At 41.2% G+C, this 19,468-nt stretch overlaps 1 protein-coding gene across 5 annotated transcripts in view; it reads left to right on the top strand.

Annotated features, from left to right (window-relative positions):
• The window catches only part of cep85l (centrosomal protein 85, like), a 69,250-nt gene extending 65,379 nt beyond the window's left edge, over positions 1 to 3,871 (top strand). For all 5 annotated transcript variants that reach the window (XM_047388656.1, XM_047388654.1, XM_047388653.1 and 2 more), the window contains 2 exons: positions 1,953 to 2,121; positions 2,464 to 3,871. In XM_047388656.1, the coding sequence (XP_047244612.1) occupies positions 1,953 to 2,121; positions 2,464 to 2,633 (339 nt within the window). In that variant the 3' untranslated portion in view covers positions 2,634 to 3,871. The remainder of the gene's footprint in view (positions 1 to 1,952; positions 2,122 to 2,463) is intronic.
• Positions 3,872 to 19,468: the final 15,597 nt, after the last annotated feature.

Here is a 19,468-nt window from a genome sequence, read left to right as displayed (position 1 = left end):
TTACCATGAATGAGCTGAGATCAAACGGCATCTGGATATAAGGATGCAGTCACACAGTGTTTTACATTTACAAGTGTGTCAAATGTAGAAAGTTCAGAAGAAATGCTGAAGTTCAAATAATGGCAGATTTACCACATGAAAGAGTTAAATTATCACCTCCCTTTGCCTATTGTTGAATGGACTGCTTTGGCCCATTTTACATTAAGAAGGGAAGAAAGGAAGTTAAACGCAACAGTCTGCAATTCACATGCCTGTGCTCTTGTGCTGTTCATATAGAGCTACTTGACGACATGACCTCTGATGCTTTTATTAATGCTCTTCGAACATTGATTGCCATACGTGGAAATGTTTGCCAGCTTCGGTCAGACCAGGGAACCAACTTTGTTGGAGCAAGATGAGACTTCTTGGAATCTATAAAAAAATGGATCAAGAAGACCTAAAACAACTAGGTTGTGAATTTGTCAGAACTCCCAGCATCTGCTAGCCATGGGAACGGCAGGTCAGGACGATAAGAAGTGTGTTGGTGTGCATTCTGAATCATTCATCCAAAAGACTTGACATCTTATCTTTACGCACATACCTTTTATTAAGTTATGGCGTCCTAAATAGTAGGCCCTTAACATCTCACCAGCTCAGTGATCCCACTGCTCCACAGCCCCTTATGCCGAATCACATTCTGAACATGAAGTCTTCAGTTGTTTTACCGCCACCTGGTGAGTTTGTGAAAACAGACCTTTATCTTCGCAAAAGATTGCGCAAGGTGCAATACCTGGCCAATGAATTTTGGACCAGATGGAAAAGGGAATATTTGCTGAATCTTCAGCAGAGAGACAAATGACACAAGATACATAGAAATGCCAGGAGCAATGATATTGTGATTCTGATGGACAATAGTCTACTCAGAAATGAGTGGAAGCTGGCCAAAGTCACTAAAGTGTACCCTAGTGAAGATGGAGATGACCAAGGGAAAAGAGTATATAAACAAGCCAGTACATCTTGAGAGGCCTATCCACAAAACAGTAACTCTACTCGAAGCTGAGTAGCTTAGAAACATAACTTGTGGCTTTCTAAAGTCTTATATTAGGCCGAAGACACTATTTTCTTTTGCATCCATAAAGGTTTTGCTAAGGTTTCCAGGGTGGAACAAATGTTTGAATTTGTTGTTTGGCTTAGATTGATATTTTCAGTTACACACCACACTCTGTAGAGGACAGCACCTGCTTTTTTCTCAGTATAAAAGAGAGATTTGGAGAAGCATGCAGGGAGGTTTTTGTGCAGTGAAGTTGTAAAGAAAACCTACTCTGAGAGCTGCTTTGTTAACCCCTTCAAGTTAATGGGGCCAATGAGGTATGCAATTTGTATATTATGTGTTTGTAAGGAAGTAGACTGTTTATTTGTGAAGGTCTTGTTGAGTTTCTGTAAGTCATGTGTCTTTAAAGGTGATATGGAATGCGTCATTTTTTTTGTAAGTCAAACCACTATTTTGTGAATGTTTTGAATTATATTTTTTATTGTCTATTCTCTGGGAATGCCCTTCTGTATGAAAATGTATTTTATGCTTTTTGTACAGTTATCTTGTCTTCCTTTCTCAGCTTCTAAAAACAGTGATCCTCTGATAGATCTTATCTTTTAAATTACAAGCTTCAACTACCTCTATAAGGCAGATTTTTTTACCAACTGCTCAACTAAAAGAATCACAAAAATGTAAAAAACATATGTAAAATAAAACGTTTATTTTATTATTTTTTGCCTGACTTGTCATAGCAAGAAACCCTTGCAACCTATTAGCCCTTGATCATACAGAACTATTAAAGAGGCATTTTGTTGATGCTGACTACCTGCTTCTGTACACCAACTAGAAGAAAATGAGTGCAGTTTGGCATGTTTTCTGTTGTTAATGACCAGGTTATGCTTGAATTTAGATGTGAACTTTTTATTCACTCTGTTAACAGGAAAAAGGCAAGTTGGTGTGTCTCTCATCTCAAGGAAGGATTTCAGAAGTGGATGAGCTGTTGAAAGAGATGTCTTTGTGTCTACTTGACCTGCAAGGTTTCTGTAGCATCCTGGTTCAAAGAGCTCAGGGGGAAGAACCCAACCTCTCTCTGCTTCTGGGAATGAAATGTAAAGTCCAAAACACAATTAGTTAGACATTGCATTTGTTTTTCATATATTTGAACAGTGTCACAGCTTAAATGTTTGCACATGTCAGGGAAATACAGTGGTAGAGCAGGAACAGCGATGAGCAGAGCTCTAACAGTCTATATAGAAATGAAGACAAATGTTGGAAAATGAAGTACACTCTTTACATGTTTCACTCATGTTGCATTCATGTAAAATTAAATATTCTACACTTGGCTGTTTTTCTCTGTGAGTGGTTACAGTATGTAATTGAGATGGTGACTGCTGGGTTTACCAAATGTCTCCTGCTCTGATAACATGTACACCTGTGTTGTGTCTATCCAGCACTTGGTGTCTCAGCAGAAGAGCAGGACTGCCAGGTTGGTGAAGAACAAGAGGAACTGAGCTCCAAGCTGCTTGAAGTTGGCCTGGTGAGAAGAGAAATTGATGAGCTGAGGGGAACCATGACGGAATACTGTGCTCACTATGTGGGTGAAAGCCGAGCTACACAGTGAACTCTCAGACTTTTCACTTTTCACTATATAAAGAATATGCTTGGAAAAGAAATCCTACTTTTAGTCACACATGTTCTGCACACCTATGGGATCATCTGAAAGGTATGGACATGGAATGGGGGTTGGAGTTTAGCCACTACTGTTGTTCCTGATCCACTTCAGGAGGTAGTCGCAGATCCACAACGGCCATGAGATGGAAAAAAAAAAGGCAGCAGACCTGGTCGCAAAAAGAGCAGCACCAGGTTATGATCCTCCACCTGCTCTGACATATATTTTTGATCAGCAGATCTGATGCAGATAACATGTTGAGGATGGTGACACCAGCTTTGGATGAAAATGTCAATATTATATAAGACCACATAAAAAGGATTTCAATACAGAAATTATATAAATGGCCATGTTATGGACAACACAATCATGGGTCAGACTTTACTGTTGTCCTAGAGACGGTCACTGAAGCCCTCTATTAGCAGCGTCGGCAACAGCTGTTAAAGAAGCTGCCTATTCTACGGTGTATACAAGCGTATATATGCAAAGGTAGGAAAAATGGTAGAAAAATGTGCACAAGCTGCAGGGAAAACAGCAATATTTTCTCTTGGTTTCTAAATGACTATGATATTGTATGTAAACATTTTTCTGCTGCTTTAAATAAGAAATATGATTATATGTAATACTGGTGTAGAGCATCTTGAGTGCATGTAAATTAACAAATAAGCTAGTAATTATTGCAGTACAAGCCATAGTTAATGCTATTAATACTGTGTAAAGTGATTTTTGAAACGTGGCAAAATTTGATTTACACTGTGCAGCCCACTGCACTGTGGCTTTTTCAACTGCATTGTGGCAGATCTGCCTCAGGGCTTTAACAGCAGTGGGTTGATTTCAGCGTAGATGCTGCTCTGGAGCAGAGTTTAATACTCTCGAGCTGCCAAGTCAGAATGAATTGGGGAACTGTTATTGTTCGAGAGAGAGAGAGACCGCTCAATGTTTCAGAACAATTTGCCCAAATTGGCATTTAAACAATCCTCATCATTATGCTGAAGACACAGTTGATCAATAGTACCTCGCGATTGCAAGTCTTTACACAGGATGTTCTCAGATGGACATGTTTCTTTTGCTGCATGATTCCATATGTTTATTCACAGTTTTGATGCATTCAGTAAGAATCTATGTACAATGCAAATAGTGTTAAACATAAGGAAAACCATTAAATGAGAAAGTGTGTCCAAAACCTTTAACAGGTAGTGTATATATATATATGTGTGCGTGCGTGCGTGCGTGTATAAAACAGAAACTATGCAGCGGTCTGGTGCGTGTCCCTGGGTTACTAGAACCTATTGATCTGTGTATTGGCATGTGTGTGTTTTTAACTGCTACAGGATAAATGTGGCTCTAGTGTAAAGAGCTTTGAGTGGTCAGAATGATAAGAAAAGCTCTACATACATTCAGTCCATGTACGATTTACAGCACAGGCCAAAGGTTTGGCAGCAACTTAGAGCTTATGTTCATTGTGCGTTTCTTCAATTCACTTTATTTATATAGCGCCAATTCATAACACATGTCGTCTTAAGGCAATTTAACAAAAAAAGTAAATTCCATCCAATTATACAGAAAGATTCCAAGTCAAGTGCAACCATTCCAATTGGCCCTAGTTATCAAACAATGCAGACAAATTCAGTTCACTATTCAAAATGGTTAAATAGTTTTCTATCAAATGAAAAAACCAACAGATTGCAGAAGCAGAAAGAACACAGAAGCAATGATCCAGGATTACTTTCTGTGTTAAAGAAAAAAGACGATGTTGCGGCTAAACACAGAGCCGGGCCAGGAGGAGCTCCTATGAAGAGAAAAAACAGAGAAAACATCAAGTTTAAAGTTGAAACAACAGCAAATAACGCAAAATTAGAGAGTAGTAGGGGAATGTAGCAGTGAGGGAAAGTAGGTATTATGTCCTCCAGTATTCTAAACCCATAACAGCATAACTACAAAGATAGCTCAGGAAAACCTAAGCCACTCTAACTACAAGCGTTTTTAAAAAGGAAAGTTTTAAGCTTTGAAGTAACCAATGCATGGACTGGTTTTTCAGCGTCACTCCTGGACAGGATGTTTCTAATTTTGGCAATGTTCTGGAGATGAAAGAAGGATTTCAATGACATGTCCTGGTCAAAAATAACACCAAAGTTCTTTACTTAATTTCAGGAGATCAATTTAATGCCATCCAGATTAAGCGACTGACTAAGCAGTTGCTTTTTCAAGACTGTCTTTCTGTGATAATGAGGAAATAAAAAATGGAACAGATTCTTTAAAGGTTTTTAGTGTCTGATAAGGATCTGCTATAGTCAAATTACCTCTCAGGGACAGAGTACTTAGAATAGAGTTTTTTCTTGCTTTTATTAATATGCAATATAGTTTTTATGTATACTTTGATGTTATATAAAGTATACATAACCAGACCATTGCTTGAAAAGTGTTACCAAATTAAAAAAATTAATTTGTATAACCCTTTACAATAACCAATAGGTTAACCAAAGTGATTTACAGTGAGTAAAAATAAAAAGCTTAAAACACAACCAATAAAACAACGTTAGCTATAAATAAAACAAAAGAAAGAAAAGAGTGGCTTAGGCTTAGATTTGAGAATATTGCCAAGACTTTGTTGTGTAATTGTGATTGTTTAGCTATAAGCAACTAGCAACTATTAATTATTTTAATTAATAATTAGTGATTATTAACAAAATTACCAATAGGTAAAGTTAAAATGTAGCATTTTAGTCAGACTAACAATTCAGGGCACCACCTGATTAGGAATCATTGGGCAAACAAATTTCGGCCTGTCAGGTATTGTCCTACTAACCATCACATTGTTAACTAGCCATCACATGGAGTAATGGACCACTAAAATGGCGAAGAGGAATGTCTAACCTCTCACAAGATGATGACAAACTGGAAATAAATATTGGACATTCTTGGCACTAGCATTAGCAGTTAGCGGTTATAGCTGAAAAAGGAAAGCTTACTTATTAACTCCTTTTCAGAATCAGAAAAGCTTTATTGCCAAGTACGTTTTTGGACATACAAGGAATTTGTTTTGGCGTAGTCGATGCAATACAATACAAATTAAACAGTATAAACATATCTACAATATAATATAAATATATGTGCACAGTTTTAAGTGAGTGAGAGTAAATATAGAGCAGTATAAGATGCAAGAGCAATACAACAGTGCAGGTGATCATTGTGCAAGTAAAGCAGGAGTCCAAGTTGAGCGTTAATGTAACTCATAGAGTTACAGGTTACAGGTGTCCTGTCAGCAGAAAAGGGGGGGTGTGGGGGAAAGGAAGAGTGTCAGGGTGGTTTCCGGGCTTTGTTAACCAGGCTGGTGGCAGATGGGAAAAAACTGTTCTTGTGGCGTGAGGTTTTGGTCCGGATGGACCGCAGCCTCCTGCCAGAGGGGAGAGTCTCAAAGAGTCTGTGACCGGGGTGGGAGGGATCAGCCAGAATCTTCCTTGCCCGCTTCAGGGTCCTGGAGGTGTACAGTTCCTGGAGCGACAGTAGACTGCAGCCAATCACCTTCTCAGCAGACCGAATGACACGCTGCAGCCTGCCCTTATCCTTGGCTGTAGCAGCGGCGTACCAGATGGTGATGGAGGAGGTGAGGATGGACTCAATGATGGCTGTGTAGAAGTGCACCATCATAGTCTTTGGCAGGTTGAATTTCTTCAGCTGCCGCAGGAAGAACATCCTCTGCTGGGCTTTCTTGATGAGGGAGCTGATGTTTGGCTCCCACTTGAGATCCTGGGAGATGATGGTTCCCAGGAAGCGGAAAGATTCCACAGTGTCAATTGTGGAGTCACAGAGGGTGATGGGGGCAGGTGGGGCTGGGTTCTGCCTGAAGTCCACAACCATCTCCACTGTCTTTAGAGCGTTGAGCTCAAGGTTGTTCTGGCTGCACCAGTCCAACAGATGGTCCACCTCCCATCTGTACGCAGACTCGTCACCATCAGAGATGAGTCCAATCAGGGTGGTGTCGTCCGCAAACTTCAGAAGCTTGACAGACTGGTGACTGGAGGTGCAGCTGTTGGTGTACAGGGAGAAGAGCAGAGGAGAGAGAACACAGCCTTGGGGGGAACCGGTGCTGATGTCAGGGAGTCAGAGACGGGCTTCCCCAGCCTCACGCGCTGCTTCCTGTCAGACAGGAAGTCAGTGATCCACCTGCAGGTGGAGTCGGGCACACTCAGCTGGGAGAGCTTCTCCTGTAGCAGAACTGGGACGATGGTGTTGAAGGCAGAGCTGAAATCCACAAACAGGATCCTGGCGTAGGTTCCTGTGGAGTCCAGGTGCCGGAAGATGAAGTGAAGGGCTAGGTTGACTGCATCATCTACAGACCTGTTGGCTCTGTAGGCAAACTGCAGGGGGTCCAGGAGGGGGTCGGTGATGTCTTTTAGGTGTGAGAGCACAAGGCGCTCAAAGGACTCCATCACCACAGAGGTCAGGGCGACGGGTCTGAAGTCATTAAGCCCTGTGGTCCTTGGCTTCTTGGGAACAGGGACGATGGTGGAGGACTTGAAGCAGGCTGGCACATGACATGTCTCCAGTGAGGTGTTAAAAATGTCTGTGAAGACTGGAGACAGCTGATCAGCGCAGTGCTTCAGGCTGGCTGGTGAGACAGAATCCGGACCAGCAGCTTGCCAGGGGTTCTGTCTCCTGAAGAGTTTGTTGACGTCCCTCTCCTGGATGGAAAGAGCCGTCCTCGGCGTGTGTAGGGGGTTGGTGGGGGGGAACTTCAGGGTGGGGGTTGGAGGTGCCAAGGCCCCTCTTGAGGTTGGGGAGGTGGGGGTGGTGGATTGTGGCTGCAGCTGTTGGGGGGCGTCGTGGGGGATGGTTGCAGGACTGTCCCTTTGTCTTTCAAAGCGGCAGTAGAACTCGTTCAGGTCGTTGGCGAGGCGTCGGTCGTTGATGGAGTGGGGGGCTTTCGGCTAGTAGTTGGTGATTTGCTTGAGCCCTTTCCAGACAGACGCAGAGTCGTTGGCTGAGAACTGGTTTTGGAGCTTCTCAGAGTACAGTCGTTTGGCCTCTTTCACTGCCTTGCCAAACTTGTACTTAGCCTCTCTGTATATGTCTTTGTCCCCACTCCTGAAGGCCTCTTCCTTATCCAGTCTTAACCTTCTGAGGGTAGCTGTGAACCAGGGTTTGTCATTGTTGTAACTCACCCTGGTGCATGATGGTACACAGCTGTCCTCACAGAAGCTGATGTAGGAAGTCACAGCCTCTGTGTACTCGTCCAGACTGTTGGTAGTAGTCCTGAACACATCCCAGTCTGTACAGCCTAAACACGCCTGGAGATTCTCCACAGCCTCACTGCTCCACTTCCTTGTCGTCCTCACAACAGGTTTGCAGATCTTTAGTTTCTGGGGAATGTCTGCAGATTCTTTCCTGCACAAGCTCAGACAAAACAATTTCAGTCAGTTTCTTATTTTCGGCAGTTATACGCAGACAGCTTACCATGTTTTCTGTTGGATCCAAGGATTCTTCAAAGAAGTAGACTTACCTGCCACCAAGTTTCAGACCCTCTTGTGCATTGCCTCTCCTTATACTGCTAGGCAGCAGGATAGAGAAAGAGGTGTGGCTGGTAGTAGTCTTTTGTTCATGGATACCTATGACATCATGGGAATTCCAGTTGTGACTCCTCCTTCCTATTATCTTTTTGTGTAAATTTGATCTTACTTTCCTGTAATTTATCCAAAAAAATAATCTCCATTGCATGATGCTGCCAAGCGCAAAATTAGCAGGGGACTGTCTTCTGTGATGATTTTCAATGTACCGTGCTGGGTAGTTTAGGGGTTCAGTATTAAGAAGAAATGACTCACAGCAATTTATCACGTGTACCATTAACTAGTTAACTGTTTTATTTTTCTGAATAATACATGTAATTTCCCTTGGGGATCAATAAAGTATATTTTATGTAATATGTAACATTAAATAAACCAAACCAAACTAGAAAAATCTGCATTTCCTGCAAAAATGCTGTGTGAATGCTGTAAGCTGAATTCTTGAGCTGAAAGCTAGCAAAAACAAGCTGAAGTTGACTGCAGAAAATCTCCTGAAATGTAATGAATTAGCAGAAAACAGAAATGCTAAGCTCCTCTGCTGAAAGCTGGTAGAAAGAGGCAAAGTTTGACAACAGAATATTGACTGAAATTCAATGAATTAGCAGATAACAGAAACGCTCAATTCCTCTACTGTGGGCTAGCAGAAAGAAGCTTAAGTTGATAGCAGAGACATTAGCAAAGAAAACAGTCATCTGCTCTCTTTAAATAAGAAGACTTTCAGCAAAAGAACAGCTTAACAAGCTGAAGTTATCTCAAAACTATGTGTTGTTGAAACAGTATTTTAACAGCATATATAAATGCTAGTGTTAGCTTAAATGCTAACATTAGCAGTTTTGCTAAAACTAGAATGTTCGCTAACATTATCTCACCCTATTCAATATGTTAATTTAGGATTATATGTGAATTTTAGCTGAAACGTTATGCTAAATCATTAACATGTTGGCTGTAATTAACTTGAATCTGTTGCTTTAGCCCTCTAAGCGAAGATTAGCCTAAATGCTAATGTTAGCTTTAATGCTAACATTAGCACATGGCCTAACACTAATTTAGTCCATCTATAATGCTTACAACAGCCTTATATGCAATAGTCTATGAAATTGCCCTTTAAGATTAATCACTGTTGTCTAGGTATTGGAACAGCAGTACATGCTGTTTAAGTACCCAACACGAAATGGCCACCATGTAGTTGTCTTTTATGAAGACGGTCATAGGGTTAGGGGTAGGGTCAGATTTAGATCATTTGAAATGAGTGAAAATGAATGGAAGGCGATGCAAAGTCCTCAAAAAGATAGTAGAACATGGACGTGTGCGTCCAAGGGATAGACAGGGAGAGGAGAGGCAAAAAGAAATAGAGAATTACAGCCGGACCTATAGAGTGGAAGATGCACAGAGATATAAAAGGAGCAGCGAGGAATGAATCAGCCAATAGGCAACAACTGTCAGTGTAACTTGGTACCTGCAGTTTTTCACCAATGCATCACTTCACTTTGGTCCCATCCTAGCCTGCTGTTTTAACATGGTGGTGCATGCTCCCGAACTACTGCTCATAAACTTGAAAACTATTCTTATAGCGTTTTAACAGAATGAACAGGGGAACAATCTTTTTTTTTTTTTTGTAAATATATGTGACTGGCCGTGGCAAAACCAGGAGCAAGTCTACCTGGGGTTGTTTTGAGTTATTTACACATCCTGAAAGAGTGGAGTCTAAGCTTTCCAATTATGTCAAACTTGTGGAAATCAAAAAAGAATTGAAGAAGATACGACCATCTGAATGTCTGCACTTGCCAGACTACTTTTCTGAGAAATCACCACTGAAAGATTCCTTGTTTTCTCTGCCTGAAAGCAGGGCGGTGACAAAAGCTGCTAATTTGAATAACTTTGAATAGCCCACCTCCCCAACTGTTTGTCAACAGAAGCTCCAACTGACTGCAACAGACGTCTGTCACTTAACTCATAGTATTTTTCTATGTAAAGATAATTTACAACACTGCATTACAATTTATTATTAAATTATTTATGTCTGCAAATTGCATCATAACTGCAACCTAATGTCTGCATCCTGGTGATTGGTTTGCTTTCCTCTTGTTTTTAGATAAGTCTCACTTAAAGTTCCAGTCTATTAAATGTTCTGCCTCAGGCCAAGTTTGAAATCCTATCTCACAGCAATTAGCAAAATATCAGGGTAATATGGATGTGTTCTTCTTAATATGTAATATGAAATGTCCAAAGATTAGTGTAGCCTGCAGAAATATTGTTTATCAGTCTTCATTTTATGTGTGCAGGTATGAATAGAGCTATGGGCTAATAGTTTACACCTTTTGAATACGTGTTAATCTAGAAGAGGCTGTTGCTACAGCTATTTAATCTGTACCCATCAAATTTTATGTCTGCAGACTTCTAGACTTTAATGGACCCAGGAAGAGAAATGGGCAATAACTTGACTTTGATCATGTCACAAATGTGATTTTTATTTACAACTTTATACACATTACAAATTGCCAAAACGCCAACGTCACACCATCATCCTCTTCTGTGTGCCATTCTGTGTTGTGCTTTGTGGTGCTGGGCATGTAATGTCCTTTGCTTCATCGGAACAGAAAGACCTGATCTTTGAATAAAGATAAGTCTGCCAGTCCAGGTGCAGGCAGGGCAGGAACACAGACGACAGGGGGTAGAACGTCCGGGTCACACAGCAGCTGAAAGCTAACAGGCTCTGCGTCGCTGTGAGTCCTAGCTAGGACCACACCAGGTCTTTTGGCATCAAAGCTGTTAATAAAAGCACACAAAAGACAATTAAAAACAGGGATTAGATTAAACAAGGGCTGCACGGTGGTGCAGTTGGTAGCACTGTTGCCTTGCAACAAGAAGGTCCTAAGTTCAATTCCTGGCTGGGGCTCTTTCTGCATGGAGTTTGCATGTTCTCCCTGTGCATGCGTGGGTTCTCACCAGGTACTCTGGCTTCCTCCCACAGTCCAAAGACATGCCTGTTAGGTTAATTGGTCTCTCTTAATTGCCCTTAGGTGTATGAGTGTGTGCATGGTTGTTTGTGTGTTGCCCTGCGATGGACTGGCGACTTGTCCAGGGTGTACCCCGCCTCTCGCCCATAGACTGCTGGAGATAGGCACCAGCTCCCCCATGACCCACTATGGAATAAGCGGTAGAAAATGACTGACTGATTAGATTAAACAAAAGCTGTGTATTGTTAAAGCACTCTTATGTTTATACTTTATAAGAAAAAAAAAGTGCAATGTGGAACAAATACCTGCTGTGGAAAGTCAAAGCTGTAGTGCACCCCGATCTTCTTACTTGAAGGTGGGGAGGGGCCGATGGACAACTGATAGTCGTCGCAGGTCTTTTTGCAGGCAGCAGTCATCTTGTTCAATTCAATTCAAAAATACTTTATTAATCCCAAAGGGAAATTAAATGTTGTTGGAGCTCATTATGTAGGTTTCTTCAAAGAGCCGTTGTAGATGCTGATGGCTGTGGACAGGAAGGATCTCCTGTAGCGCTCCGTCTTACAGCAGATCTGAAGAAGCCTCTGACTGAAGACACTCTGTTGTTGTAGGACAGTCTCACGAAGAGGATGCTCAGGGTTCTCCATAATGTTCTTCATTTTATGAAGAATCCGTCTTTCCACAATGATCTCCAGAGGTTCCAGAGGAGTCCCCAGAACAGAGCCAGCCTTCTTTATCAGCTTGTTGAGTTTTTTAAGTCCCTGGCTCTGATGCTGCTTCCCCAGCAGATGATGGCAGAAGAGATCACTCTTTCCACAACAGACTTATAGAAGATATGCAGCATCTTGCTGCAAACACCAAAGGACCTAAGCTTCCTCAAGAAGTACAGTCTGCTCTGTCCCTTCTTGTAGATGGCTTCACAGTTGCATCTCCACTCTAGTCTGTTGTCCAGGTGAACACCGAGGTATTTATACTCCTCCACCACCTCCACTTCTTCTCCCATGATAGAAATAGTTTTTGACTTATTCCTGTTTCTCTTAAAATCTACAATCATCTCCTTTGTTTTAGTCACGTTCAAAATGAGATGATTGTTTCCACACCATGCCACAAAGCTGTCCACCATCTTCCTGTACTCAGCTTCTTGTCCATCTCTGATCCACCCCACGACTGCAGAATCATCCGAGTATTTCTGCAGATGACAGGAGTCTGTCTTGTACTGGAGGTCTGAGGTGTACAGAGTGAAAAGGAATGGTGAGAGTACCGTCCCCTGTGCTGCTCCTGTGCTGCTGACTACCTGGTTAGACTCACAACCCTTCAGTCTCACAAACTGTGGTCTGTTTGTCAGGTAGTCTTTGATCCAGGAGATTGTTGAGGCCTCCACCTGAGTCTTCTGGAGTTTCTGACAAAGCAAATCAGGTTGGATTGTATTAAATGCACTGGAGAAATCAAAGAACATGATCCTCACAGTGCTGCTGGCTTTGTCCAGATGACAGTGGGTTTGTTGAAGCAGGTGTATGATGGCATCTTCAGCTCCAACTCCACAGCGATAAGCAAACTGAAGGGGGTCCTGATGGTTTACTGTTTGCTTACTCAGGTGGGCCAACAGGAGTCTCTCTAGGACCTTCATGATGTGAGATGTCAGGGCAACAGGTCTATAGTCATTGAGGACTGATGGGTGAGTTTTCTTTGGTACCGGAACAAGACAGGAGGTCTTCCACAACACCGGAACCTTCTTCTGGGCCAGGCTAAGGTTGAAGAGGTGCTGCAGAATCCCAGAGAGCTGCTCTGCACAGGCCTTCAGGACTCTAGGGCTGACATGATCTGGACCTGCAGCCTTGTTCCGATTCAGTCTCTCCAGTTGCATCTTCACTTGACTTCTTGAGACACACAGGTGGAAGGGGGAAGCATCAGCATCTTCTGATATGGTTGAAGGCAAACATGTAGGAGCAGAAGGGTCTAGGGCTGAGGTGGAAGATAAAAAATGTGAGGTGTTGCTGGACAGCTGTGGGTTCTGTGGGTCAAAGGAAGGTGGAATGTCTGTTTGGCTGTGAGCAGGAGAGAAGGATGCGAAACTTGTTTCTGAACTGAACTTATTGAAGAATGTGTTCAGTTCATTGGCTCTGTCCAGACCTCCATCGGTCTGATCATCCTTCTGCTTGAAGCCTGTGATCTTCTTCATCCATGTCTTGTTGTAGACGGCCCTCTCTTTTTGAACAAGCTGAAGATGATCCTGTTGCTTCTTGATTGCTGCAATCTTCCTCTTCTCTGGAAGGTTTGCACTTCTTAAAATGGAGATCCTGTGGCCATTGGCTCTTTTTCCTCAAGCGGGGTCTTGCATCGTTCTCATCAAAGTGTGTGATGATGTCAGTCAACGTGGCTTTACAGATTCTGAGCAGGGAAACAAAGGAAATATTCAGCTTATGGTTTACATTGACGAGTGCTGACAAAATTGGTATGACAACACACCACATTTTTTCTGCATATAGGTGTGTTTATAGAAATAAACATCTAACAAAACATAAAAACAGGTTGGTTTTTTTTTGGTTGGTTTTTTTCAACCTCAAACTTTGATTAAACATACAACCACCCTTCCCCCCACTCAAGTCAATTTTCACATTGTGAATGGGATACAGTAGATGCTAACCTCGTGTAGTTATGCTAGCCTAAAAACTGTTGTTGTGACCACCGATCACCCCAGGGGGAAGAAAAAAAACTCATCTCATCTCGATTTTAATATTTGACTAGTCAGGTTTATGTGATTTGTCTGCTTCAGTACATGATTTATTTACAGTATGATGCATCATAAGATTTTTTTTTAAAGTTATCAAACTCACCCCATGAGAAACTGAAAGGTATTCCGGCAGACTTCGATGCCTCCGATGGAATAAGTTGTCCTGGCGTGTTTTCTTTTCCTTGGTGTCTTCTTGGTGGATGTGGTCATTGCTGAAGTTTCTAGCGTACGCCGGTTTGCTTCAAGATGTCCCATTATTCTCATGTCCTGCCACTCCCTTTCTGCTGCTAAAGAATCCATCCGTATGTTGTACATGAGCTCTGGAGAACGTTTGCGGCTACAGGACTGTCCCAAGTGAAGAGTTCTCCTTTCTACTAGTATTTACAGTCAAAGTTACGCATCTTCTCCATTTCACTGTCTTGTTTTCCTCAAATGTTGTGACAGCATTAGCTTCTGATATCTTACATTCTAGCTCTTCAGCCACCAGTCCAAATCTTTTTTCGTCATCCTCTTCTTGGGTTGAAGACAGCTGCAAACTAGAAATGTTCTCCAAAATAATGCAGTTGCTATCATCTTCCAATTCATCTCCTTCTGATTCAGAATCTGAAGAGAGTCCGGCAGCGGCGGTACTGCTGAACATGTACTCCCACAGCGAAGCACTGTAATAGCTGCGATTCAGTTTGTTTGCAACACGTTGAGCTTGGTCCATTGTGAAGAAACACATTATTTTTCATAGGAGCTGTTAAGTAGCCACGAGGTTTCTTGAAGCACGCTGGTTATTGGTCGACAAGTATAACAAAAGCCAGCACGGAGCCAAACAAAGCTGCTACAGAAATGAGCTAAGGCTTTTCTCCTCCCCAAAATGTAAATACGAGCTGGCTGGGTTTTAGGCTGAAAACAAGCCGAGTTTAAACATAAAATTTACCATTTTAAAACCTCCGAAACTGTCATTTAAAGAACTGAGTGGATACTTCATAATTTCAACTTACACATTTTGCAATAAAACAAAGATCACTATTTTCTCAGAAATTGATGGTTTTTCCTCATTTTCTCCGTTTGTGCTCTGCCGACTTGTTCCTGGTTTTCCTGTGGCGCGTCACATATTAAGGCAAAACACTAGGTAAAGTGAGAGGGAAAAATGGAGTCAAAACTGCCTAAACTTGATCTCGAACATCTTCATCTATCTTGGAAACATTAAGGGCTATCGATTTGATTCATGCACCATATAAATCAGCAGGCCTTGCTGAACAATCATGGAGCTTTTCAAGTTCCTACAATCTGGCTAGGTGGTGTGACCCTGTGTTAAAAAAAAAAAGAAAGTGGATAATTTTGACAATTTTTAACCTGAGTGCGAAGGCAGATTCCTTACTCTGAAACAAACCTACTTTACGAGGAAACGGTAAAAAGTATCTAGAAAATTTTGGACTCTAGGTATCAGCAGGCATCGGTGAACAAGAAGAGGAGAAGAGAAAAAAAAATCTACATCAAACAGTTTGACTATTTGTTCTCTTATCAACCAGGCACTAAGGAACCATTTACTGTTTCAATATACTTCTTAACTATATCTTTTTCCGTAATAATCATGAAGCACACTTTCTTTCTGCACACTGGGTCAACGCTGCTCTGTTCATCTTGCGACAATGGATTTACAGCACCTTCTCGTTCTAAGTGGTTTCAAAATATAAACATTAACTGCATTACTGGAGCAGCAGAATAACAAACTCTTACAAACAATTTATGAACAGACAATATCAGTAAGGTAGCTACGTCCGTGGGTTTTGGGAGGTTTTTTTAGGACAAATGGTTCGCCAACATGTGGCCCCACCCCCTTTTCTCAGTCAGAATCTTCAGCATTCTATGATATCATTCCCATCGCCTTGGCCTGTTGCGTCTGGGGCCACTATTGGAAAAGAAAACATATCGTTGCTTTGTGTCAATGCAGCATGTGGAAGCTTTAAATAAAGGCTGTTCCTCCTCGAAGTCTCTCATGCCCTACCGCATGATATGCATAGCCTAGCAAGCAATCTCATAACTTCATTTCCGCTCATCACATTCCAAGTTATTCTAACTCAATCGCAGATGCTTTCTCTCACTCCAAATTTCAAATCTTTCACAGTCTCTGTCTAACTGCCAATGTACAACCCACTCCTATTCCAACCCGCGAAGACCTGAAACTGGATTAATCCCTTCTCTCCATTCTCTGCTCCAATTAGCAAAATCTACTGTAATTCATGTCTAGTTCCTTCCATCCAGATCATATTCTTTCGCCTGGCAAACATTTTCTAAATTCTGCCTCGCCAATCATACCTCTCTGTAACCAGTCCTCATTCAAACAGTCCTGGCCTTCATAACCTTTTGTTTTTGAACACCGCTGTTTTAAGCTCAACTATATGTGGAGCTTACTAGCAGGCATCAATTTCTTCGCAAAATAACACCCATCTGAACCTGCTCCGGGCCTTTATTTAAATCACGCTATTAAACTCCTCCTCAAAGGTATCGCTAATCATTCTATCCCTCAGCCCAATTCCTGAAGACCTGTTACGCTGCCTATCCTGAAAAATCTCACTACAGCTCTTCTTTCTGGCCCTCTTTCCCCTGATCTAACATCACGTCTTTCCAGTGCCTTTTTTCTAGCCTTCTACAACTTTCTTAGGTTAAGCGAATCTACCTCCCCTAATAATTAATTCGATCCATCAAGATACTTAGCTTTCTCAGACCTCACGTTTTATCCTGACCACATCAAACTTTTCTTTAAACATACCAAAGGGAAAGGCCGCTGTTTTATTTCCATCACTCGCCTTGATGGCCCATTCTGCCCTTTCCAATCCATGTTCAAATTCGCATTCGAACGTCACAAATTTAGTCCGCCTAACATGCCCCTCTTTCTCACTTCAAAAGGGCCCTCATGACCGCCTCCTGGTTCCTCAAACATTTCAGACAAACTCTAGTCCTGCAATCCAGACTTCCACTCTGTGTTAACTGCTCAACGATCTCTCAGTTCTTAGGTAAAAACTTCTTGCATTATCTGGTGGCGGATGGCCTATAATTAAATTATATTTATCTTCACAGATAAAGAGCAACCTATCTAACTTAATCTCTCTTATCCCCATTTCTCTAAGGTCTGCTACCTCCAGCATTTGTCAGCCGCAATCAATCATTTCTCTTTCCCACATCATCACTTCATTCTTCCCCTCAGCATGTACAGTCATGTCATCATTCTCTCTCTCTTTATCATTCTCATGCTTCTGCAATCTTATCTATCACTCCCATGCCTTCGCGGCATAACACATTCGTCATCTCGATGCCTCTGCGGCTCAAGTCATCATTCTCTTGGCTTTTTCAAGCTCATTGATCATTTTCACTCCCTAGCACCTAGGCAGGCTCCCTATTTCATTTTATTTCTCAGCTGACTGTTTCCACCCCATGGGCTCGAGCGTTACGCTCCTTCCCTCTTTTTGTCTAACTCATCCCTTCATCAAGCCTGTCCAGCTCTCTCTACCTTTCTTCTCATAAGCCTGTCCTTCTCCCTATTAGTCTCAATTCATTAATTATCCCACCTGATATTATTTACGTTTAACAGTTCATTTATTTCAGCCTCCGCCCTTGGAGGAAAGACATCTCTAATTCTATTCATATGTTGTTCATTCAAGCTCACGTCATTGTCAGCGTTCGTGTCTTCCTCCAGGGTCCGAGCGCCAAAGAAATATTTGTAAATAAACTTCTCTAATCGCCACCTATGTGTCTTTTCATTGTGAGTCTTACAGGACTGAAATGAATGTTAATCAGATGTTTGGAAAGTCCTGAGAATGGAAAAAAATGTGTTTTTAGGATCTTACCATTTGACAAAAATTTAAGAAAATCAACTTTTATACCAGTTTTCTTTTTGGAAATTTAAGAAATTAAACACCCTGGAGCCTCAGGAGAGGAACACTTTGATGCGAGTGTACAATTAAAAAGGTTATTTAGGTAGATAAGAAAAGAAGCACATTTATTTGAGGCACAGTAAAAATAGTTTTGCTGAGTTCAAGAACTTTTGTCGAATGAGCAGAAATTCATTTTTTTTTCTGAGTATCAAAAAATGTCTTATTTTTGCTTAAATGAAATGTTTTTTTATCAATCCAGAACCCCATTTCTATTCATCCTCCAAAAAATATTAACGTAAGTGAAATTATTGTAAACCTTTTTTGTTTGATTTATAATAATTTGCTTTCAACGAATATCCAGCCAAGGCATAGAACTAGAACATGTTCTGTATTAGTTTAATTCTAAATTACTTATAAACAGTACAGCTGTCTTATAAAAATTAAACTATTAAGGGCCTGAGGTAAAGTCCCCAATGTTTCAAGACCCTAACAATGCCCCTGCTTAGTTCCATGATGGAGCTGAAATTATTCATATGTGGAATCTATTTTCCTCATTGAAATGAACTGAAATACAGTTAATCCATTCAAGGCCCCTCAAAGCACCACAATGCAGACCTCATGAATATGAAGGTGCTCTGAAAATTTTTAATATATGGTACTGTGTTATGAAAAAAAGATGAAAGGAAAGTAAACCTCACATCACACATCACACCTGTGTTCAAATCTCTCCGTTCAGTTTTAAATTTTAGTGTTAACTTTTCGAGTCCTGCATGGTCAGGCTCCTACCTGCATATCCTACCTCATTTAGCCCTACAGCTTGATTCGAAGTCTGAGGTCGTCTGGACTGAACCTGTTAATGGTTCCACGAACCTGCTTTAAGACTAGGGATGACCATTCTTTTAAAGCTACTGCTTCTCGATTTTGGAATGACATTTCTCTTGAGCTGAGCTCTCTGAAGTCAGTTGATGTGTTAAAAAAATACTTAAAACCTATTTGGTTAGACTAGCATTCTAGTCCTAGCTGACCCAATGTTGTCACTTTTGTAATTGTTCTATTTTAATGTTTTATATTGTATGTTTGTGACTCTGTCTGTGAAAAGCACTGTAGAAATAAAGTTTACTTACAATATTCATCTTCCTAGAGTCTATAGTCAAATAGCTATTTGTCAGAGCCTGGGTGAGATAACATAAAGTAGATAAAACTTTGCAGAGCATCAGCTCCTTTAGATAGTCTTTTGAAAGCCACATGCTTCTGCAAGCAAACTCCTGCATATAAGGTTATACTAGGTTCAGCTAGGATACAAAGTAATGCAACTTTAATGTTGTATAATTTACAAAGTGAAAAGAACAAAATATTTACTTCATAACAATCACATTTTTCCAACACTCACTGTAGGGGTTGTATATTCAAGGTGATGTGCACGTAGGCCAAAAAGCTTATTTTTGGCCTACAGTGTGCTGGCTGTGTTCCCTACATGCCTGTAGCAAACTTGCAGTGTCGTTACTTAAGGCTTTCTTTAAACAATTGCTTTTAACTTCTAAAGGCATGTGGGTGCCCCCGATTTTAGTGAGGGATATCAAAGTAAGGAGGACAAAATGCAAATGTAAGCCAGTATAGACCATGCAAAGGAGCATTAAACTCAAAGGAATTTATGCTTTATACCAGGTTTTAACTCTCA

This window comes from Girardinichthys multiradiatus, chromosome 15 (genome assembly GCF_021462225.1).
Source record: "Girardinichthys multiradiatus isolate DD_20200921_A chromosome 15, DD_fGirMul_XY1, whole genome shotgun sequence".
Taxonomy (NCBI): domain Eukaryota; kingdom Metazoa; phylum Chordata; class Actinopteri; order Cyprinodontiformes; family Goodeidae; genus Girardinichthys; species Girardinichthys multiradiatus.
The sequence above is the reverse complement of the archived record's forward strand: the minus strand, read 5'-3'. Positions and strand labels throughout refer to the sequence as shown.